Source organism: Cyprinus carpio, chromosome A1, assembly GCF_018340385.1.
Source record: "Cyprinus carpio isolate SPL01 chromosome A1, ASM1834038v1, whole genome shotgun sequence".
Classification (NCBI taxonomy): Eukaryota; Metazoa; Chordata; class Actinopteri; order Cypriniformes; family Cyprinidae; genus Cyprinus; species Cyprinus carpio.
Genome location: NC_056572.1, coordinates 7,152,894 through 7,173,408, shown reverse-complemented (window position 1 = coordinate 7,173,408; position 20,515 = coordinate 7,152,894). Strand labels below are relative to the sequence as shown.

General features: G+C 33.6%; 3 protein-coding genes across 11 annotated transcripts in view; all 3 read right to left on the bottom strand.

Annotated features, from left to right (window-relative positions):
• Positions 1-471: 471 nt before the first annotated feature.
• Positions 472-8,460, bottom strand: LOC109086096 (cilia- and flagella-associated protein 221-like). Its single transcript, XM_042766272.1, is given in 22 exon segments — positions 472-534; positions 770-928; positions 1,176-1,346; positions 1,440-1,546; positions 2,093-2,186; positions 2,387-2,484; positions 2,990-3,080; positions 3,269-3,364; positions 3,666-3,749; positions 3,834-3,921; positions 4,038-4,137; positions 4,927-5,025; positions 5,028-5,037; positions 5,704-5,824; positions 6,459-6,612; positions 6,734-6,837; positions 7,004-7,104; positions 7,196-7,291; positions 7,498-7,584; positions 7,884-7,984; positions 8,121-8,138; positions 8,141-8,460. Coding segments are annotated over 22 exon segments (2,151 nt in total). The 5' UTR covers positions 8,250-8,460.
• A 1,034-nt stretch (positions 8,461-9,494) lies between these two features.
• LOC109086090 (interleukin-10 receptor subunit beta-like) lies at positions 9,495-15,327 on the bottom strand. The gene is made up of 7 exons (XM_042730723.1): positions 13,833-15,327; positions 12,701-12,818; positions 12,273-12,439; positions 12,012-12,166; positions 11,346-11,508; positions 10,848-10,969; positions 9,495-10,127 (listed from the first exon to the last, which is right to left on the bottom strand). Exons 1-7 carry the CDS (start codon positions 13,912-13,914, stop codon positions 9,741-9,743), a joined length of 1,194 nt encoding a protein of 397 aa, XP_042586657.1. The 5' UTR covers positions 13,915-15,327; the 3' UTR covers positions 9,495-9,740.
• A 1,911-nt stretch (positions 15,328-17,238) lies between these two features.
• The window catches only part of LOC109100245 (dystrophin-like), a 100,378-nt gene continuing 97,101 nt past the window's right edge, over positions 17,239-20,515 (bottom strand). For 5 of the 9 annotated variants that reach the window (XM_042730632.1, XM_042730255.1, XM_042730531.1 and 2 more), the window contains 2 exons: positions 18,961-19,053; positions 17,239-17,512 (listed from right to left, as the gene is read on the bottom strand). In XM_042730632.1, the coding sequence (XP_042586566.1) occupies positions 17,415-17,512; positions 18,961-19,053 (191 nt within the window). In that variant the 3' untranslated portion in view covers positions 17,239-17,414. Of the gene's footprint in view, positions 17,513-18,095; positions 18,122-18,960; positions 19,054-20,515 lie in introns of all 9 variants that reach the window. The other 4 variants (XR_006155495.1, XM_042730386.1, XM_042730415.1 and 1 more) reach the window with 1 other exon arrangement.

The window sequence follows — 20,515 nt, the reverse complement described above, 5'->3', positions numbered from 1 at the left end:
TCTATTCATTCAATCATTTGATAATCCTTTATACTAACCCGTTGTCTTCATCTCCATCCTCTTTAATAGATGTAGCTGAAGATCTCTCCGACAGGCCGAACTCTGCCTCAACCATCTCAGGTGTGAGATGGAGAACTGAGCACTCAGACCTGCCAGAGAAATCAAACCACCATGAATCTGTAAATGCTGTCACAAACAATTAACAATGGAGGGTTTATTGAAGCTGGTGGCTAATCTATATTTACACTCCAGATTGAATCATGTCTCTGATGCTGTTGGGGAGATCCTGAAGAGCCGGAGGAGCCTCCACAGGCATCAGGATGATACTGAAGGGGTCAGACCTAGACAGATAAAAGTTTTGCAAGAGTTGGACTTACTGCATGAAAGGTAATGTGTAAAGCAGTGTGTGCACACGCGTGTGTACAGTGCTTACAAACACGCTTCACATAATCTAAATATAATATAAATTTCTCAAAAACACATAAAGAAAACAGAGGGAAACTTCTTCCAGGCCATAATCCCTTTGATTATATCCTGCATTTGATATTTTTAAGTAAATGTTTAAAAAAAAAACATCTTAATAACATTAATGGAATATTATAAAACAAATAATTCCATTCCTGGATTCTGATTGTTTCAGACAGTAACACAACATAGTTCCAGCTATGATATAAAACTTAAAATCACACTTCTAGACACAATGTTCTTTGGGAAATTGTTTTAAACTGTGATGTGCAAAATGTTATTTTTGTACAAATTCTTAACCAACCTTTCTATCTAGAAATTTCTTCTGAGTTGGAGGGACATGCACACCTATGGTATTGCCTTTGGTGACAGTGTATCGTGGCAGTGGACACAAATGAAAGTCCAGGTCAGACTCCAGGTAAAGCGGAGCTGGTTTGAAGGCATAAACATGTGGCGCAGGATTCTATATTAAGATAAAAAAGATAACTTTAATTCATACAAAGACTGAGCCATGTTCAAGCATGTCTTTAAAATGTCTGAATTAAACTTATATATATAAAATTTACATTAGAGATTATTTACAGTTTTTCAAGTAACAATTTTTATTTGTTTTATTTTAAATTTTATTTAATGACAATAACCCTGCTTTGTTCATAGTATGGGCATGGCGTTCTAAGCAGATCATGATAGGTGAAGAAAAAAAAACATACAAAGATCCGGAGAGGGTGGGCGTTGGGTGATCTGAGGAGTGCTTCAGGAGCACTGAAACTAAGTGTGGGACATAAATCTTGATCTGATCCATCATCTTCCTCCTGTTTCTTATCTTCCTCATCTTCACTGAGATCTACAGCTGTACATGTCACCACAGGCAACAGCTCATCCTGTAAAAACACAATAATTGGATTTGCTGGCAGACCATTTTTAATGCAACCTTTGAATTCAGACAAAAAAAGGTTACCCATAAACATGTTTACCTGTGCTCCGGTGCGTAATGTCCTACACAGGTCAGGAGGAATACATGTTGCTGCTGCATCACAAACAGATAATGGCTGATAACCCATCAGTCTGTAATGCTGGGGATCTTCAGAAAAGATGTGCAATTCCCATTCTAATTAATATTTCACAACTGGCTAAAACATTAATAAATGAATAAATAAAAGATATTTTGAGAAACGTCTCAGCTTTTGTTTGTTCGTTTTTGTCTATACAATGATTTCAATTGTATCTAAAACTGTTTGGTTACCCACATTCTTCAAAATATCATCTTTTGTGTTCAACAGAAGAAACACAGTCATATAGGTTTGGAGCAACATGAGGGTGAGTAAATGACAATTTTCATTTTTGGGTGAACTATGCTTTTTAAATATTATTAAAACAATACTACTACACTATGCTCAGCACTGTTTTGGATGGCTTTCATGTGGCATTTCCTGTTTTTTCTTTGTGGCTTGTCACTCAACAATACAAACATGTAAGAGCATCTTTCACGTATTTTCCGCAAATTAAGACAAAACCACATTTGCTATTCCAAGCCGAAGGCTGCTGCTTACAGTAATTCAGGAATTTTAGGAAAAATTCTAAGACAAAAAAATTCCCTTTTAGAAGGTAATGGAGTGGGAAAAAACACTTGCTTCCCGTACCTTTAGACTGAATAATGGAATCGTGAGTTTCATATCCGCTTCAGGCATTCTCACAGGAACATGGCCCAATGCATTCACAGCCTGAAAACCACAACAAAACTTCATCCTCAATCTCACAAAATATGCACTGTTATTACATATCTCAAATGTTGAACTGAAACTTTTTGGCAATGTTCACAGAGAATGAACCTCTATAAAAGATTTAGATAATATTTACAGTAACTAAAAACATTAAAGTTGTATACACAAGCTTTGCACAATAACCATGAGCAGTCTCTCACGGGTTCATCAGGTTTGTCTTCAGGTATAAATGTATTAAAGGTGAAGGGCAGAAGTTTCTCTGGTGTCAGCTTAAAAAGACATGGCTTCTCATTCTCATCTACAACAAAACAAAAGAAAATCTAAAAAACATGCATTTAGATGATATGGCTAGTTAAAACTATAACAATGTAATAGCAATATACACTACTGCTGAAAAGTCTGGTGTAGGTAATTTTTTTATTTTTTATGTTGTTTTTTTTTAATGTTCTTGACGTTTCTTAGGCTCACCAAGGCTTTCTATATCTTTTAAAATGGAATTTATTCCTGTGACGTCAAAGCTAAATTTTCAGCATCATTACTCCGGTCTTTAGTGTCACATGATCCTTTAGAAATCATTATAATATGCTGATTTGCTCAAGAAACATTTATTATCATTAAAAATTGTTGAAAGTATTTTTTGTGGAAGCCATGATTTTTCAGAAGATTTTGTTAGGATTCTCTGATCAACTGAAACTTCAAAAGAACAGCATTTATTTGAAATGTTGAAGTAATTTTTGTAAACATCATTACTGTCACTTTTAATCAAAACAAGTATTAGTTTCTTTAATAAATTCCAGACTCACCTGATTCTTTGTCTCCCTGCAGACTCCTGGTTTTGTGAACAAGCTCTCTTAGTGACACCAGTCTGTTGTTCATACGACATTGAAGAACAACCTCAATTAAACAAAACACAATGTAACATTATTATACTTATTAGTACAGTCAAGCATTCATTTACAAGCACTGGTAATCAGCACAGCAAGTTGTAAACAAGCAATACAGTAATATAATAAATCATAGTTTAACGACATTCAAATTAAATTACATTAAAAAGGCAAAGGCTGAGTTATGAATTATGTTACCTTTCGAGCAGCCTGCTGGAAGAGTCTGAGCGCTCTCTGTCTGACCTCCAGCTGGCCAGTACCATAGTTGCTGAAAACAGCAGTGCATTCTGGGAGCTATAACACAGAACTATTGAATAAGTCTTAAAAGATATGAATTTTAAGATAATGACTTGAGCTAGACGCTAATACGTACATGCAAAATATACTGCAGTATCAAGATGCAATTTCATGATATGAGCTTAACATACCTACTCAAAACTATGTATTTTCCCACCATCAGTGAAGTACGTATTTGCAATATAAGTATGCAAATTGGGACACAAACTATGTTAAAAATACAGGCTAGAAACATGATTTTCAAGATCAACAGATGTCAATAAGAAAGACGCTATTTCAGCCTGACACTTTCACAAACCTGTCCAACATGTCGCAAAATTCGCCGTGAGGAAAGTTTAGTTGAAGATCTTGAAAAGGACACTGACTCACCACTGTATTTTAGCTGAAACGCACATAAAATGCATGAGCATTCAGTGGAAAGTGACACAAAATGTTCAATATGAATCAAACCAATACACTAGCTTACTTTGTATGCAGCAAGTGCCTTGTCTTGCTCCTTTAAAATTGTAAGTTTCTGTTCTGTTGAACATGGGTCATCACCCAGATCAACTTGCCTAAGGATAAAACACACTATCAAGGGTTGTCTAGTTCACCATATAATATTGTTTGCAAACTCAGAATATTTATCTGTTACAGTATATATGTTATATAATCACATGGAGCAACACACCAGCAGATATGATTGGTTTTCTCCTTTTGTTGGACCTTCTTTAAAAATGCAGCTTCTTTCATCTCTCTTGTCTGGTCTGCAACCTTGGTATAGGACATGGCTTCAATAAATACAACACAAAGGTATCTTGCATTAAATAAATGTAATTTGTGGTCACATCGATTCATATTTGATTAGTTTTATGTTGTTTTACAAATCCAATCCAAATCTGTACATGTATGGTTTAAAATCTGATTAAATCATTAAAATTGGATTTCAGTGTTTGGGGCATAACAGTCAGACTATAATTCAAGGTTTTTGTTGTTCAGTATATATAACATATTTAACATCATACACACCACATTGGATAAGACATGTTGCTGAGAGTCGGGTAAGAAAGATTTATTTATTTTTTAATATCTACTGCTGTCATCAGATTTTACTAGAATTAGTGATGACACTGATGAGGGCAGCACAAAATAAAGTCGTACAAACGAGCTAAAGAATGGCTTTAGAAGTCCAGAAAAGCTCCATTGTGAATGGCCTTTTTCAGGTCGGGTAACTTGCAAAAGGGGAATGTAATTGGGAGACTATTAAATGGAGCGCTATTTATTATTCTCTAAGCTCCACTCTGCTGAAAGGACCAGATTAGATCAGCAGCAATTTCCATGCTGGTCCGAGAAAGTTTTTGCTTTAAAGTGCAAGTCTGATGCTGGTGGACCACCATAACTCTTCGTCTTTAAGGGGCAAAAACATCGCTCTGGGTGACCAATTCCAGTTGAAAAATTCTGGTGGAAACATCAGCATTCCAGCACACAGATACTGTAGCCTTTACCAAACTTTCATTTCCTGGGTTTTAGTTCTTAACATGCACCTCAAAGGCCCTCTGGATGAGAAATGGTGTTCTTACCCTCCCGGAGGTCCTTGTAACTCATTTTGTCTTGTGGCTGGAGAAGCATTTTAACAAGTCCATCATTACATGATAAATTCAACCAGAATCAAGGCTTTTCTTCTTGCTACCCTATAAGAGCAAAAACAGAAAAATATGATCGTATACATGACAAATCACTATATGATTGTTGCATGATAATTTCAACCAGAATCAAGGCTTTAATTTTTCTATGTACAAACATTCATTTTAATTGGTAGAAGTAGTGTTAGTAGTATTACCAACATTGATCATTTCATTATATATTTTTAATCTAATAGACTTGTAATATAGAAATTGAATACTTTAAACAATAACACAGCTAAAAGCTTTGCAGGCTTATGAGTCAGGCTTATGAATTCTGTGTATGTGTTTCCCACATTTGATGGCTTACAAGGTATGCAGTCAATTCAAATTCAATTCAGTAAGCTCAGTGCAAACAATACAATTAAATTTGTAATTCAGTCTCAGACAAACCTCTCTGCTGACCGCTTTTAATGGGCCAAAATGAAACTGACCTAAGCTAATTCAAATTCCTGCATCTGTACAGCTTAAAAATTTTCAGACCCTGTTGAAAAAACCAGCATGACCTTGTTTTCTGTTTTGGATTCTGGTTGTCTTGCTCAGCTTGAAAGACCAATATTTTTGCTGGTGAACAGCATGACTTGGCTTGTCCTCCAGCAAGAGTAGCACCAAACCAGCACTGAAATACACGGTGACTGAAGCTGATCTTTTCAAAATTGACAAGTTTCAGAATACCTTCTCCCAGGAGGGAGTCGTTTTAAGCTTATAATGGGAAGTAACAGCTGGAGATTTTCCATCAGAAGTCTTCTGCTCTTCAACCAAATTATCATCATCTTCGCCATTTCCTTCAGGTTTACTGAGGCACAGAAAACACAAATGCCATTAATGTGTGTGCAAAAAACATCTGATCATTAAGGATGTTGCTATGTGGTTGCTAAAGTGCTATGAGTGTTCTGAACATATTGCATTTGGCACTGTTATCACACTGCAATCTTTAAAGGGGACAATGGATGAAATTTTGCACTTTTTTTTTTTTTTTTTAGCTTTTTTTTTGCTTTTAGTTAGGTTTCTGGAGTGTCTGCCAGCTCAGAAAAGCTGAAAAGAAAACATGCAGTCAGTTTGTTATGGGCTGTCTGAGTCTGAAAAGGTCTCATCCAGTGAGCTGTTTCAATCTGCAGCCGGTTTCTACATAGATAGCTAGCTATCTGAATAAAGTCACCTCCAATATATACAGTATACGGAGTCCAAGGCAGCAATTCACACGTCTTGTGTCAACACGGAAGAGAGGGGTTGGGTGAACAGTAGCTCATTATTTTTTAAAGCAACATGCATTGCAAAGGGTCTCTGTGAACAGAGCTAAAAAGTGTGTTTTACACAACCATTGAGGAATTTTAACCAAAGTATGTTACAGACATTTCATGAAGACCCTAAAGAATCATACTTGTGAAAACTTGCATCCGATGTCCCCTCTCACTTTTTCTGTGTATTACCTGGGCAGCAGGTATGGAGATGAGGAACCCGTCACTGTGAAGATGACAGGTTTAGAGTTGAACTGAGAGATGACCAGCTGCAGTGTGATATCAGCTGTACCGTATCGCAGAGGTGTAAATGTCACAAATGTCTTTCCATTTGCCGGAATAATCCCTGATTGACATATGGATAACATAAGAACAGTGCATAAAGTCTACTGTACTAGTATATAACTGATAATATAACTCATTGCTCTCTAACAGCAGACATGTCAAATGTGAAAGAATCTGGTTACCCGACAGTGGTTTGACAGTGAAAGCTTTATGGATCTGAAGGCAGTGCACTTGGAACTCAAAATCTATTGGATAACTGCAGCTAAGTGGAATCACATGACTGGCACTATAAAAGCAAAAGAAAGTAAATTAACAGAGGGAAAACTTACTGACCCCAAACATTTGAACAGTAGTGTACATATACAAACATACATCATAGATAGTTTTATAACAAAAATGTAACATACAGTTATTTTAAATGTTATTTGTGAATTATGATAATCATTGTATACCTCTGCCCAAGTGGCACTGGGGGAAGAGTAATGTGAGATGGGATGTGAAGATCGTTGATAATAGGATATGCATGAACAGGAACAAGTAAGTTCTCCTCTCCCTAAAAACAACACAAACACAGACACATCACAGCTGTCCTAAGTCCTGTCAGAATTTGCATGTGCAAACATCAGATGAAAACATGTTCTCACCTTCCAATGAATCCTGATGTTATCAGAAAAGTAATGCCACTCATCTGGCTGGAAGTTCACTGTTACGGTGTAAGCAAGACCCGGAACCAGTCGGCACTGCATTTAAAACAGGACTACCATCTTAATAGTCCTAAAATTAGCTTTATTTTCTTTATAAAAAAACATGTATTTATAAAAAAATAATAATAATTATAATAATGAAATACAGCCCAAACATTTTTTGTTCAATTCAGCTCTTTGCTGTTTGAGTTCAGATAATAAAATATTCTGGAATATTAGAAAAATAATAGGTTAATGGTTACCTTTTTGGTGTACTTAATTTGGAAATGCTTTGTCAAAGGGGGTAAAATGTGGACACTGAGCACCTCCAAGGATACATTGACAAGTTTCTTGGGAAAAAACAACAACAGCTTTTAACATTACATCATACTTCCTCCCATATTCTCTCTGCCATGTTTCTTTCAGTAACAACATGAAATGTTTACCTCTGACCACAGAGTACTATCAGTGGAAATTTGCACATTTCTCCAGTGAAAACTTTTTAAATCAATGAATCTTTTTGTTTTAGATCAATGACACAAACGATAAGTCACACTGTATGACCATTACATGAGCCATGTAAGCATTCCACAAAAATTTTCAGACAAAAAAATGAATTCTTCTTTTTAACAAGAAGTGAAAAACCAACCAGAATCTTCCTGTAATCCTTTCCTACTTCAAAGCCGCTGAAATGCAGTTCTAATGGTTCAGCCTGAACTACACTGTTACTCTTCAGTTTGGCAAACACCCCTGAAAAATAAACATACAAAGACACAATTATACATCAATGTGAAATTACATCATAAGATACAAGTAATGTTAGTGGCCTGTTAGACAGCTACAGGCATAATGTTTAAGAAACAAACATTAGAAAAAGTGGTCTCACTAGTTTCCAGAAGGTGATGGGGACATTTCCACTCTTTCTGGTGTCCTCCAGTAGCTGGCTGAGAGGCAGCAGGGTTTTTTTCTTTACACTCCTGGAGAAAGTCTCAGGGGGAGAATGAACCACCTCCATACCAGCTGGACTTTACAGAGATTCTTGATCATAAAAAATAATCCACACCTGTGAGCGGATAGTTGACATGCCATTCAAGCAGTATGTATCCTTCGGTGTGACATTCAACACGTTGTTTTGTACTCTTGTAAACAACATTTTTCAAATTCTTGTATTATAAATGGAGTTTTAATGTGTTCATATGAACTGAGAGACTACATGGAATATAGAATATGCATTAACATTTTAACATAAAGTCCTGTTTAATTGGAAAAATGTCCGTGTTATTTTATTACTCCTCAAATCCACTAGTACGTTACGTTATTTACCATTTTATAGTTTTATGTATGTGTAATATCAATAAAATTCCCATCTCTCCTACTAAGCTTTACAGCTTTAACGCATGGAACAGCTTTAACATATTTATACATGGAATTTATATTCATATTAGAACAAATAACGGGGGAAATTTCCATGAACGGTTTGTTTTTTACAAAAACGTACCGGAAGTCAGAGGTTGATAATACTGTAAACCACGCAAAGTCATCATTAAACGAAGAGTTTTATTTGAAATACCTTGGTTTAGGTGTTCTTTTATTTGATATTTGCATTTTTAAAACGCACTCGAAACAAAGGACGCACCTGTCGACTCCACATTGAAGTCACGTCAACAATCCAGTCGCCATGACAACAAAGACGCTGAGTACAAAGAGCAAAGAGGTCCAACTAATTATTTGTTGAACTGTTGAAAGTTATTTTCTTATAATTAGATCGTTTCACTTTTTTAACCTTCTATATATGCATTAATAATAAAATAAATTGAAGAAACTGACCCATTTTTTAACCCCAAAAAATAAATACATAAAAAATGCTAAATATTTTGTATAGACCTAAATTAATACATTTATTTAATAATTAACCTCTTTGCCGTTTGAGTTCCAAAACCAAAATAATAGGAAATATCCGTACAATTAAAAGAATATATACACTTTTTAAAGTATATCTTTGAAAGCAGGTAGAGGTTTTGTACTTTTTAATATATATTTAAATCAATCAATCTTTAAAGTTGATCCCAAATAAAAGTATTTGTTTTTCATGAAACCATAAAAAGGGATAGCCTACATATTTTATAGACCTAACTGAAATTTATTAAAATTATCAAAAATGTCAAGGTAACAATTACATGACATAAGCATGACTGAAGTTAAGTGCTAACAATATGATACAACTATGTTATAATTAAATTAACCGGACCAACAGGGAAGAGAAAATCAATTCAATTTTATTCATTATGATATATTTCACTTTTTTACGACAACAATACAACGATTCATAGGCATACAATGATATCAGTTTTTAAGAAAGAGTAAACAGTGCAAGAAATTATATACAACAGACAGCCATTGCACCACTGCATAGTTACATATATACATAACATATTTATAAATTATATACTTGCGGCAGTCAAGATCATTCTTAAGTAAATAAGTTCATCTCAGCTTGTTGATGACTTCAGCAAACACAGTCAGCGTGGCTCAGCTCAGAGCTTGCGCCAGCTATGTTGTAGTAACAAGGCTGAGTGCTAGTGGAGCCTTCGAAGCAGGGTTTGTTTAAATGAGTAAATAAGGAGTTTTTCATGCATAACGGGTAGAGATGGTTAGGGTAAAAAGTAGGTGCAGGATTCATGTGCACTAGGAGTTTGTAGTCCTCTTCCACCTCTTGAATTGGGCCGAGAACAGACGGCAACCCAGAGTCCTTGTCCTCGGAGACTGTGCTTTTCTCGCTGAGCTCTTCATATAGATGGTGCTCAGATATGGCACTGATTTTATCATGCTGTTCTTTCTGGTGTGCAGAATGTTGGGTTGCCTCAGCATTCCAAAATGATGGTACGAATAGATTCTAGAAAGAAATATATGTTAAATATATGGTTTGTAAACAATGTTGATATTGTTAACTAAAGCAATTATTTTTTTCAGTAACTGAAATAAAGCTGAAATACACCTTAAATGAAAATTATAAAGGTTGCCTAGAAACAATTACATTTTACAAACAATCACAAAGAAATATCAAATAACACACTGAATTAAAAGTGAAATTCTGAAGTAGAAAACCTGAAATGCTATTTTCTTGTAAAATGTACTTCAACGATCTTTCTTTTTAATGACTTTAAATTTAAAAAAAAACTGCAAAAAAAAATCACGCAAATAAATCCAAAAAAAAATCAAAAAAAAATAAAAAAAAAAAGTTTCAATGACTAAAACATGCAGTTTTCATGTCAAATGTGCTTTAATAAACCTAGCTTTATTTATAGCATATTTTTTTACACTGTAGCTGAAATATGTTTTTGTTGAAATACAAAATTTTCTAAAACTAAAACATGCAGAGATGCAGAAATGTTTTTTAAAAACATTTTAAAACATTAATAAAAATGACAAAAGCACTAAAAACTAAATTTAAAAACAATCCTACTGAAACAAATCAAAATGAATACTGAAAATATCAAATGAAAGCTAATTCAAAATATCAAATTCCATCTGATACAAAAATAATAATAAGAAGAAGAAAAGTTGTGTATGTTACACATATATAATGCGTAGTGGAATCACATGAGATATATACCTTGAGAAGTTCTGGTAGTTTGGTTTTCGGGTACAGGAATCTGTACACTTTATAGATCAGCCAGGCGACAAGGATTGCCAGAGAAATAAGGATGGCAGCAGCAATCACACAGATGTTGAGCACTAATGAAAACACACACACAGAGAGAGAGATTGGGACCTTGGAATTCTCCTTGTAGCTTCTCAGAAGGAAACGATTCTTTTGAGTCACTTGAATTATTGATAAAATAAAAAAAAATGTTGCTTCTTGAATCTGCTCTCCTGAATGAATGCATATTTTGTAAATTTGATCCAATACATTTGAATGAAGGCATAATTTGTTAATCGAAATTACACTGTCATTGCATAACATTATCTACACTTTTATATGGTTTTAGAATGTATACCATACTATTAACTCCTTTACACTTAATCTATTTTAATCTTATTGAATAGATGATTGTATGATTGTTGCTAAATTGATTGAAATACTTTGAGTCACAGGTGAAGACACACTTACCAGGTGTGTTAGTCACACATACGGCATTACTGAACTGATTGACGTTTCTGTATCCTTTGGGAACCACCATAGCCTGAGCACAATATCTGCTCCAGGAATGTAGTCCTTTAATACTCAGTTTAACATAATCGTCTTTGGTTTCGGCAACCCTCTTCTCCGTTGCCTACAGGGACAAAGTTCATCTTATGATTATTGAAGATTATTATCATTATTTTTGTTTGTTTGCTTGTGGTTCCACACTAGGTTTTTTTTTTATATTTTATATGTGGGGGGAAAAAATAACTTGAAATAAATTATTTTCTGTTCATTATATGCAGTGGTGATAATCATAATAAAGAAAATAAATACCTAAAATTGTCTATTTATAAATCTGCCATGATTCATGCCATCATTCTTATTTCAGTTTTAGTTTTAGTACATCAAGTTAAACTAAATGAAAATGACAAATGTTTTGGCAACTAACTGATTTTATTTTTTTTAACCTTCACTTTATTTTATTTAAAATTTGCTTTTTATATATTATATAATAATATTATATATTTTTTTATATATCTTAACATGCACATGAACAGAATTGTAAAACAAAGATGTCTGAGGAGTCAAAGCTTGTGAAAAATGGAACCGGAAAAATTCCACTTTTACGGAAGAATGCATGCAGTTTTATACCTCCTCTTTGAAACCTTCGGTCCAATATCTGATGATGTAAGACACTTTTGAAAAAACGTCTGCAATTTTGCCCACTTTCAGCACTGGAGCTTGGACGTGCACCTCCAAGTTATTATTTTGGATGACAAGATGCACAGTAGGAGGTCCTATGATAGCTACAGGGGAGCAAAGTAGTTCATATAATTATTATTTATGAACATTATATTGACTTAACAACACAACAGATTCTATTGTGCAAACTTAGAGCTGATTCTCACTTACAGTGCTTATATGGTGAAAACTCGGCTGTATTAACCCATTCAGAAAACAGCCCTTGATCCTCTGCCCGCACTTGGAAAATGTAAGTCCCGAATACAAATGGCAGTCTTCCTACATCACATTTCAGCTCTTTGGTGTTCACACAGAGGGAAGAGTCGTTTTTTCTCAGGCTGCAAGGACAGGATGACAAACACAACAGACACAATATTTATATAAGCATGTAAGGCAAATATGTTATTCATGCAAGTAGAATAGGCCTATTCTTTTCAACTTCTGCAAAAGCTCAGAAGCATCAGATTCCAGCAGAACAATAGTTCAATGCCTTTTAGTTAGTTATGATGGGTTTATTTCATAATGGCATGCATGCATTTGTTGCTAGATTTTTTTTCTTCTATATTGGAGTATTTAAGATGTATTTTGAGTGTATTTACATGTATCTTGCCGTGTATGTCACATTACTCGTGGGATTGTGTGGAGATGTCCATTCAACAACTGCAGCCATATTGACGGAGGTCACCTTCACATTCTGGGGTGCAGCCACTTTTGCTTCTAAAGTAAAACAGTATGACCAATATCAGTTATACATTATACAGCATTTATCATCTGATAATGTTGTTTTATAAAGAATTATGTAAAATATAAAGTACTCCATAAAGTATTTGGATTATTATAAAGTATATAAAGTATTACAAGAGTCCAAACAGCTGATAAAAACATCAAAAACAAATCCATCATTAACATGTTTTTAACTTCAAATCACTGCTTCTGGCTAAAAATAGGTCCACTATCTGCAATATTGCTTTCTCCAGTGAAAAAGAAGACAACAGGTGTTATTATGGACTCATATTTTGGATAAGCAATGGTTTAAATGCTTTAATGATGGATGGATTTATATCTTACAAACAGTCGTGAGGGGAACTTTTCCCTTTTCATATTCAATAGGTTCACAAGAAATACTGATATGATCTTTGACAGTCGTAAATACATGTATCTTTAAGTAAAAGCATGTATCTTTGTGCAACATATTTACACTCTGTGCAACATCTTTGTTTCCTCTCTGCTACCCACCAGTGGGTCGTGACCCAGTTTGAAACCCACTGAACTAAATAACATTTCTGAAGAAATGGCATCCGCAAACAAATGATGCTATGCACAGAATTAACTTTAAAAGTTACTTTTAATCATTTGGTATTAGATTGGTGTTTAGTGGATGTGTGAAGCCAATTCCTCTGAAATTCATACAGGCGTCCTATAGCAGACGAACCACAGGTGTAGTTCATCACATTAACAAAAATGTTTATATTCCAATGACCTTTGACAACCAGGGTTTGAATAAATTGGAACACCACATCTGTTTTTTGTTTTACCATATAAAACATATGTACTTTATATTTTGCTTGAAAAGTGTACTTTGTTCTATATATATATATATATATATATATATATAGAAATATATATATATATAGAAATTCATACATTTCAAAGAGTAATTTTGTAATGGTCAAATTTAAATAATAAAGGGAAAAAAAAAATCATAATCATAAATAAGCAGGCAATACTCACCAGCATAGTTGGGGTGAATATCCTTTGTCACAAAGAATATGAGAGCCAGCAGACTGAGTTTCACAAACATGACTGACAACATCACTGATGGAGCAAGCAGTGGCAGGGATCTTTTAAACTTCAGTCTGTGTTTGTCATGTGCTCAAGAGGAACAGGAGCAATATGACTCAACAGCTTCCTCTTTGAGATGGGGTTATTAAAAAAAAAAAAAAAAACCTTGTCACAACAGATGAAGGTCATGAAGGATAAAAATGCTGAGAATTAGTAAAACAGTATTTATTTTTGTGCGTTTGCTTTTTTTTTTTGTCAAATGTTGCCATTGATATAATTGATATGCTAATTTACATGCAGATTGACAAACATTTTTTTTTCCATGTAATTTTTTATTTATTTATTATTATTATTTTTTTAAACCAATAATTTCTATTGCGTTTATATATAGAGATTTATTCTTGGAAAGTAAAATTCATGACTACCAGGGGGAAAACAGGGAAACTCTACTGTGGTTTGGAAATAAACAGGCTCAACACTACCCCAGAGGGTTACTGTGTTACTTCTCACCATTCAATTACAGAAGTGTGAAGCATTTATGCAGTTCAAAATGCAGCTGCTAGAATTCTCACTAAGTCAAGAAAATCCAATCATAAAACCCCTGTTATATGCCGGTATGTAGCCTATTGTTTTGATTTCTCTTTTTCTGCTTTTACTTTCACTTTTATACTGCCATACGCACGTCACCTATTCCCCGTGACCACCTGACGTTTGCTGACCAGCAATGCATTTATGAGACGTTTCCTGACAGATGTTTAATAGACATTTGGGGCCAGGTTTACTAAACAGGGCAAATTAGCGTGAGAGTGCAATTCCAAAAAAGATGAGTGGACATTTCTGCGGGTGATTTACTGACATTGCGAAATTGACAAAACTGACTTTTTAAAGTTAGCCTATTTATGAGTTGCTTTCTTGAAGAAGCGCTCTCTAAACGACATCTTGGAGATGTGTGTATAGGCTATTCAAGGTTAGGGAAGAGGACAGGCAAGCAGGTCACGTGACACACATTGTGTTTGTATTAGAAACTTTAGTAAAAGGTTGAGTTCCATCCTGTTTTGCTTTTATAAATAGTGTAGATACGAAAGCGGATGTCCGGTGAATATCAAACCTAAAACTGACTTTATACCGCACTAGTTATAATACTACTACATAAATTGCCTTTATACATTATGTACATTGTTTCTCAATTATCCATCTTTTCCTTGAGTAGCCTAACCGATAAGTGTTGCCATGATGGTTACTAACTTCCGTTTGTATGCTGTCTTGTTCTGGCCTCTATAGAAACCCATGTTAAAAAAACAGGGTAAAAAGAGCAACTGAATTAATAAAACTTTTTGAACATTGCTGAAAACGTAATGTAGAAACATTCATTTTCTGTAAAGCTGCTTTGAAACAGTATTGTGAAAAGCGCTATACAAATACATGCAAATTGAATTAAAATAAAATTATTCATAAAATTATTTCCTCAGTACTTTGTCACATACATACATTGTTCGACTGATAAATAAAAAAAAAAAAAAAAAAAAATCTGTTATAAATTCAGACTGTAATATTAAATGGTTTATAATTTAATGTAAGATTTTTTTCTTCAAAAAACATATGTAAATAGCATTTATTTTTTACTTTTACCTATTTCATGAATTACATATTTCCACTAAACCATGTTCATTTTAAAGTGCCACGGTAGCTTGACTTCCTTTTAATCATCATACATTTAAATCCTCCTGTAATCAAAATGTAATCATTTACCTGCACCGTGACAAAGCAAATTCATCATAAAAAAGACAAACATTGGCCACAATGTGTTTCCATTTTTATCAACTAATGCAGCGGCAAGTTAAGAAAATCACAATTACATTTCATTGTCTGGTAAAATATTCCTTTTTGCAATTACAAATAATATGTATGATTTCAGAACAAGAGTTAGAATCAAATAGCAAATCTCAGAAATAAATATGCAGTACACTGGACATGCTCATCTCCAAGGTGCAAAAATGTTTTGTAATTAGAACGGTTGTGCATACAATATATAATTATCATTTATTTCTATATATTTATTCACACAAAGCATAAAGTAATAAAAAAAAAAAAAACTCAACCAAACAACAAAAAAACAAACTTATAAATAAAAAAGCAAAGAAAATAATGTCTCATCTCATTATTTCTGTATACCATGCTATTGTTCACTAGCATATTTAGATGACAAACAAATAACCTCAGATGAACATTTGAAGTTACACATTGTATTATTAGAACAAGGAGTATGCATGACCTTTCATTTACGATTTATTCCAGTATGCCTAACTGCAAACTGATAATGATTATTAGAGGTTAATCATTAGCATTGTTGTCATTGTGATCTCCTTAGTTTTAAACTTAATGCTTAATCCCAATTCTGTGAAATGGGTTGGATGTACTTTTCTCTTGTTTTTTTCACTTATGGAAATACAACTAACACCATTCGATTTAAGCACTAAATACATTTTCATTCTGAAACATGGGCTAAAATGTAGGGAAGCTCATTTCAAACATATCCATCTCACAATTCAAACCTTCTTTCTCACAATTCTGAGAAGAAAAATAAAGTTGGAAATGCTAGATATGAACTCAGAATTCAGACTTTTCTCACAATTCTGTGTTGACCCATCACAATTCAGACTTTCTTTCTCAGGATTGCAAGATACAAACTGAGATTTGCAAGATATAAACTCGCAATTCTGAGTTTACATTTTGCAATTGTTTTTTTTCTCTGAATTTTGAGTTTACATTCAACAAGATTCCATAAAAATATCTCTAGCACGAGACTTGTAATTAAAATATAAATATTATGACCATGATACTTATTGCTTCATTAAGCATTGACAGAGCATGAAGAAAGGGAATTTCTGTGAGGTAGACAGTATATAACCTTAATTCGGATGTCTTGTGTATATATATATATATATATATATATATATATATATATATATATATATATATATATATATATATATATATATATAAATAAATAAAAAAAAACATGACAAAAGTGTGTTTTCTTTTCACGTTGTCCGCAGTAGTTGAATGGGACAGTTTACACACAGACATGTTTCAAACACACACTCTATCGCACACAAACACGCACAGGCATAACGGGCTTGCCTTTTAATATGCATTTGTTATTTTGTTACAAACAAAATTCGTTGATAAAGCACCCCTGCATATACTGAGTCACCCATTTAGATAAAACACTTTTTTTTAAATGTGCTCCACTCTGTACAAAGACATGGCACGCAATGTTACATGTTATCACACACCTGTTGTCGTATTTTTGTACAATTGCATAGAAGTTTAAAAACCTTTTTTTTTATTATTATTATTAATAAACAATTCTAGACTCGCTGTAAGAAACTAATGAAATTACTAAAGATCAATTCTACAATGTGGAACCGTGATCCTTCAGAAAAATAGATTTTTATTTATATTTCCATTGTAAACATATCCTGTCCAGTAGTTGACACTACAAAAGCATGCAACTAGGAGAAGACATCTTCAGTCTAAATCCTGCTCCTCAGTTATTACATTAACCAACGACTCCATGGCATGTCCAATGTTATCAACCATGTGGAAAAGACTTCCCACATTAGGACCTGCGGGAGATGGAAAAACAAAATCTGATGTCAGTGCTTGCACATGCAATCTAACACTAAATGCACTATGCAAATGCTGCTAAACATATCTATATAAAGGAACAGAGTTTCTGAAAGACAAGATAGTTTTGAGGGTGGGTGTTTACATGCACAATATTAAACTGTTGCAATCTCACACCGATTTTTATATGAACAACTTCACTGGTATTCAGTCAGTTAAGCTAATGTGCATGTTTTAATTTGATAATAAGAACAGAATATATAAATGTGTGATTATTGTGGGGTCAACTTAATTAGGCTGACTAGTTTTCAACACTGATAATAAGAAATATTAATTGAGCATCAAATCGGCATATTAGAATGATTTCTGATCATGAGACGCTGAAGACTGGAGTAATGATGCTGAAAATAAAGCTTTGCTGTAAAAGTTCTTTTAAATTGTAATATTTCACAATATTACTGTTTTTACTCCATTTTTGACCAAATAAATGCAGGCTTGGTGAGCAAGAGACTTCTTTAAATCATAGTGTAAAACTGGATAAGTAAGGATGGAAAAGAGGAAAGGGTTAGTAACAATACTAACCTCTCATGGGTTTAGACGTCCACCTCCTTAGACAGAGGAAAACAGGAAATAAGAAAAATAAGTAAAGTTGGGAGTAGGGAAAGGCAGTTAGACTGAATCTTAACAGGATCTGTACTGCCAGCATAATGAATGCAACAGGACAGCTTGGAGATTCATAAATAACTGGTATTTATATAGTCCTAGTTTTTAATGCTTTAACTGCATAAACAGTAAGGTGTTTTGTCTTATGCATTTGTAATTCTGTGCTTTTCATAACACATATCCTGTTAAGAGTTACTGTTAAAAAGAAAAACAGCTTGAAATAGAACATCAATGTTCATTTCTTTGCTTTAGGTTTTGCTTATTTACAGTTGAAGACTCGTTCTGTCATTTAAAAATCATATTTTCATGTATTATTATATTTGAAAAAAAGTCCTCCATCTATTTCCAACAAGAAGTAGAAACATAAGAAACGGTCATTTAGCGATTTAATCATGCAAAGAGTAGAAAAGCAGTGGGTCAGAGAAATGTACAGGTTGTGTTCACCGCAAACTCATATTTTCTTCATATTGCTCAAAGAGAAATCCAAAATTAGCCAAATTTGGCATTTTTCTCTCTTCTGACCAAAGTAATCAATTTCTCTAGATTTTTTTGTGTTTTAGAAAGTCATAGAAACACAATTGTGAATTGTTTATTTTGCCATTGAAGTGAATGAGAACGCAAAAATATTTTCATTGTAGCTTCTGATCACCGCTATAGAAGTTTACCCAAATATGATGACTTCCACTTCTGAGGGTTCATAATTCTTGGCCAGTTTGAGACTATCTGCATCAGTTTGCTTGATTAACAGAAGTGTTTGTATCAGACGGTGGAGCTGGATTCTCACCTTGGCTGTGGGGGAAGGAACTGTTGAGCTGCTCGATGACGTCCTCTAATCCAGTGCTTGCATCCTGGGAGGGACTGGACAGCTCATCATCACCTGAAACACACAGCAGTCACCCAATTACAACTGAGAACTGACCTTAAAAACCCCGGAAACTGTCTTTCCACCCATGAGATTTCATGTTTCCATTCGACATTTATTACAACATATTCAATATAAATTCAAAAACCATTTGAACAATTTGACTAAACAATGAAATCCAGAATGATGCATTTTAAGATAGATTTTTTTTTTGTCATTTTAAAAGTTTCAGACTTTTGGAGCCAGCTGTATATGAAACGAGAAGAAATAAGCATTTAAGCAGTCAAGTTTATTTCAATAAAAGTTCATTTAACATTCAAGCACAACTCTGGCCACTTGTAAACCATCTACAAAAGTTTTCCTGAGTTTTTGTCAAGAAATCTACAAAAATATAAAAGAAAGACCCTTTACGTATTGTCAGTAATAAATAAAGCAACAATAATATCAGCAGTCCAACTGAGGTCATTTTGATAAATAAAAAAAAAAAAAAAAAAAAAAAAAAAAAAAATGCAGTCTGTTTAAATGGTCCTGTGGTGTGATGAATACATTTTGAAAAGTAGAAAATGTTCCATACAGCATAAAAATTATTAAAATGGTATGTATACTAATCAAACAAAAATTAGAAAATGTTGTGTGAAATAGTATTAGATGTATTAGTAATCACATCACACTGCAGAACACTGATGACACTTAGTTCATGTCAACTAAGTTCAGATAATCAATCTTATTCATTATGTAAAATTTATACTGAAAAACAGCACTAATGACAAGTGCATCTATAAAATTCCAGTTCCAGAAATACATATGAAAAGATGATAAAAGAGTGCAAAATGGGTTTTTCAATAAAAGACATTTCCGAGTCATCTATGTGCTATTTATTTATTTTTTAAAATAATGTTTAATAAATATCATAAACGTCAAACTGCACTTACAAAATGATTGGAGTTTGTTCTTCAAATACTGAAGTACACCCCATTTTGTTGGACTGTGACTCTTCTTCAAAAGTGAAGACAACAAATAAAATGTTGGCTAGAAGTTCAGGGCAAAAAGTATTTCTTTTTGTATCCATATATATATAATAAAATAAAAGCTCCCTGTGTTCCTTTTTGTTTGGCACAGATAAGAACATTGCCTCTTTTTATCCGTTCTGAAAATCTTTTGCTGAAACCAGCCTGGGCTTCAAGCCAAGTCATACTGTATAATGAAAGCTTCACAAGTACAGTTATCACACATAATAATTGTAAGGAATGTGAGTTAACTAGTCAGATTAAGAAATGTATTAATACATTTTAACAGTGGTCCGGGATTGCATTCATGACTATCTTTTACTTGTACACAGAAAAATTCAAAAAACACCAAAATGGAAGACAATGTGTTGCCTATTATTTGAATAAATGCTTTACACAACTGTCTATTTCTATGAAGGCTCACATCTGTTAAGGAATAAAAAATTAAAAAAGGTAACCGACTCTTTTAT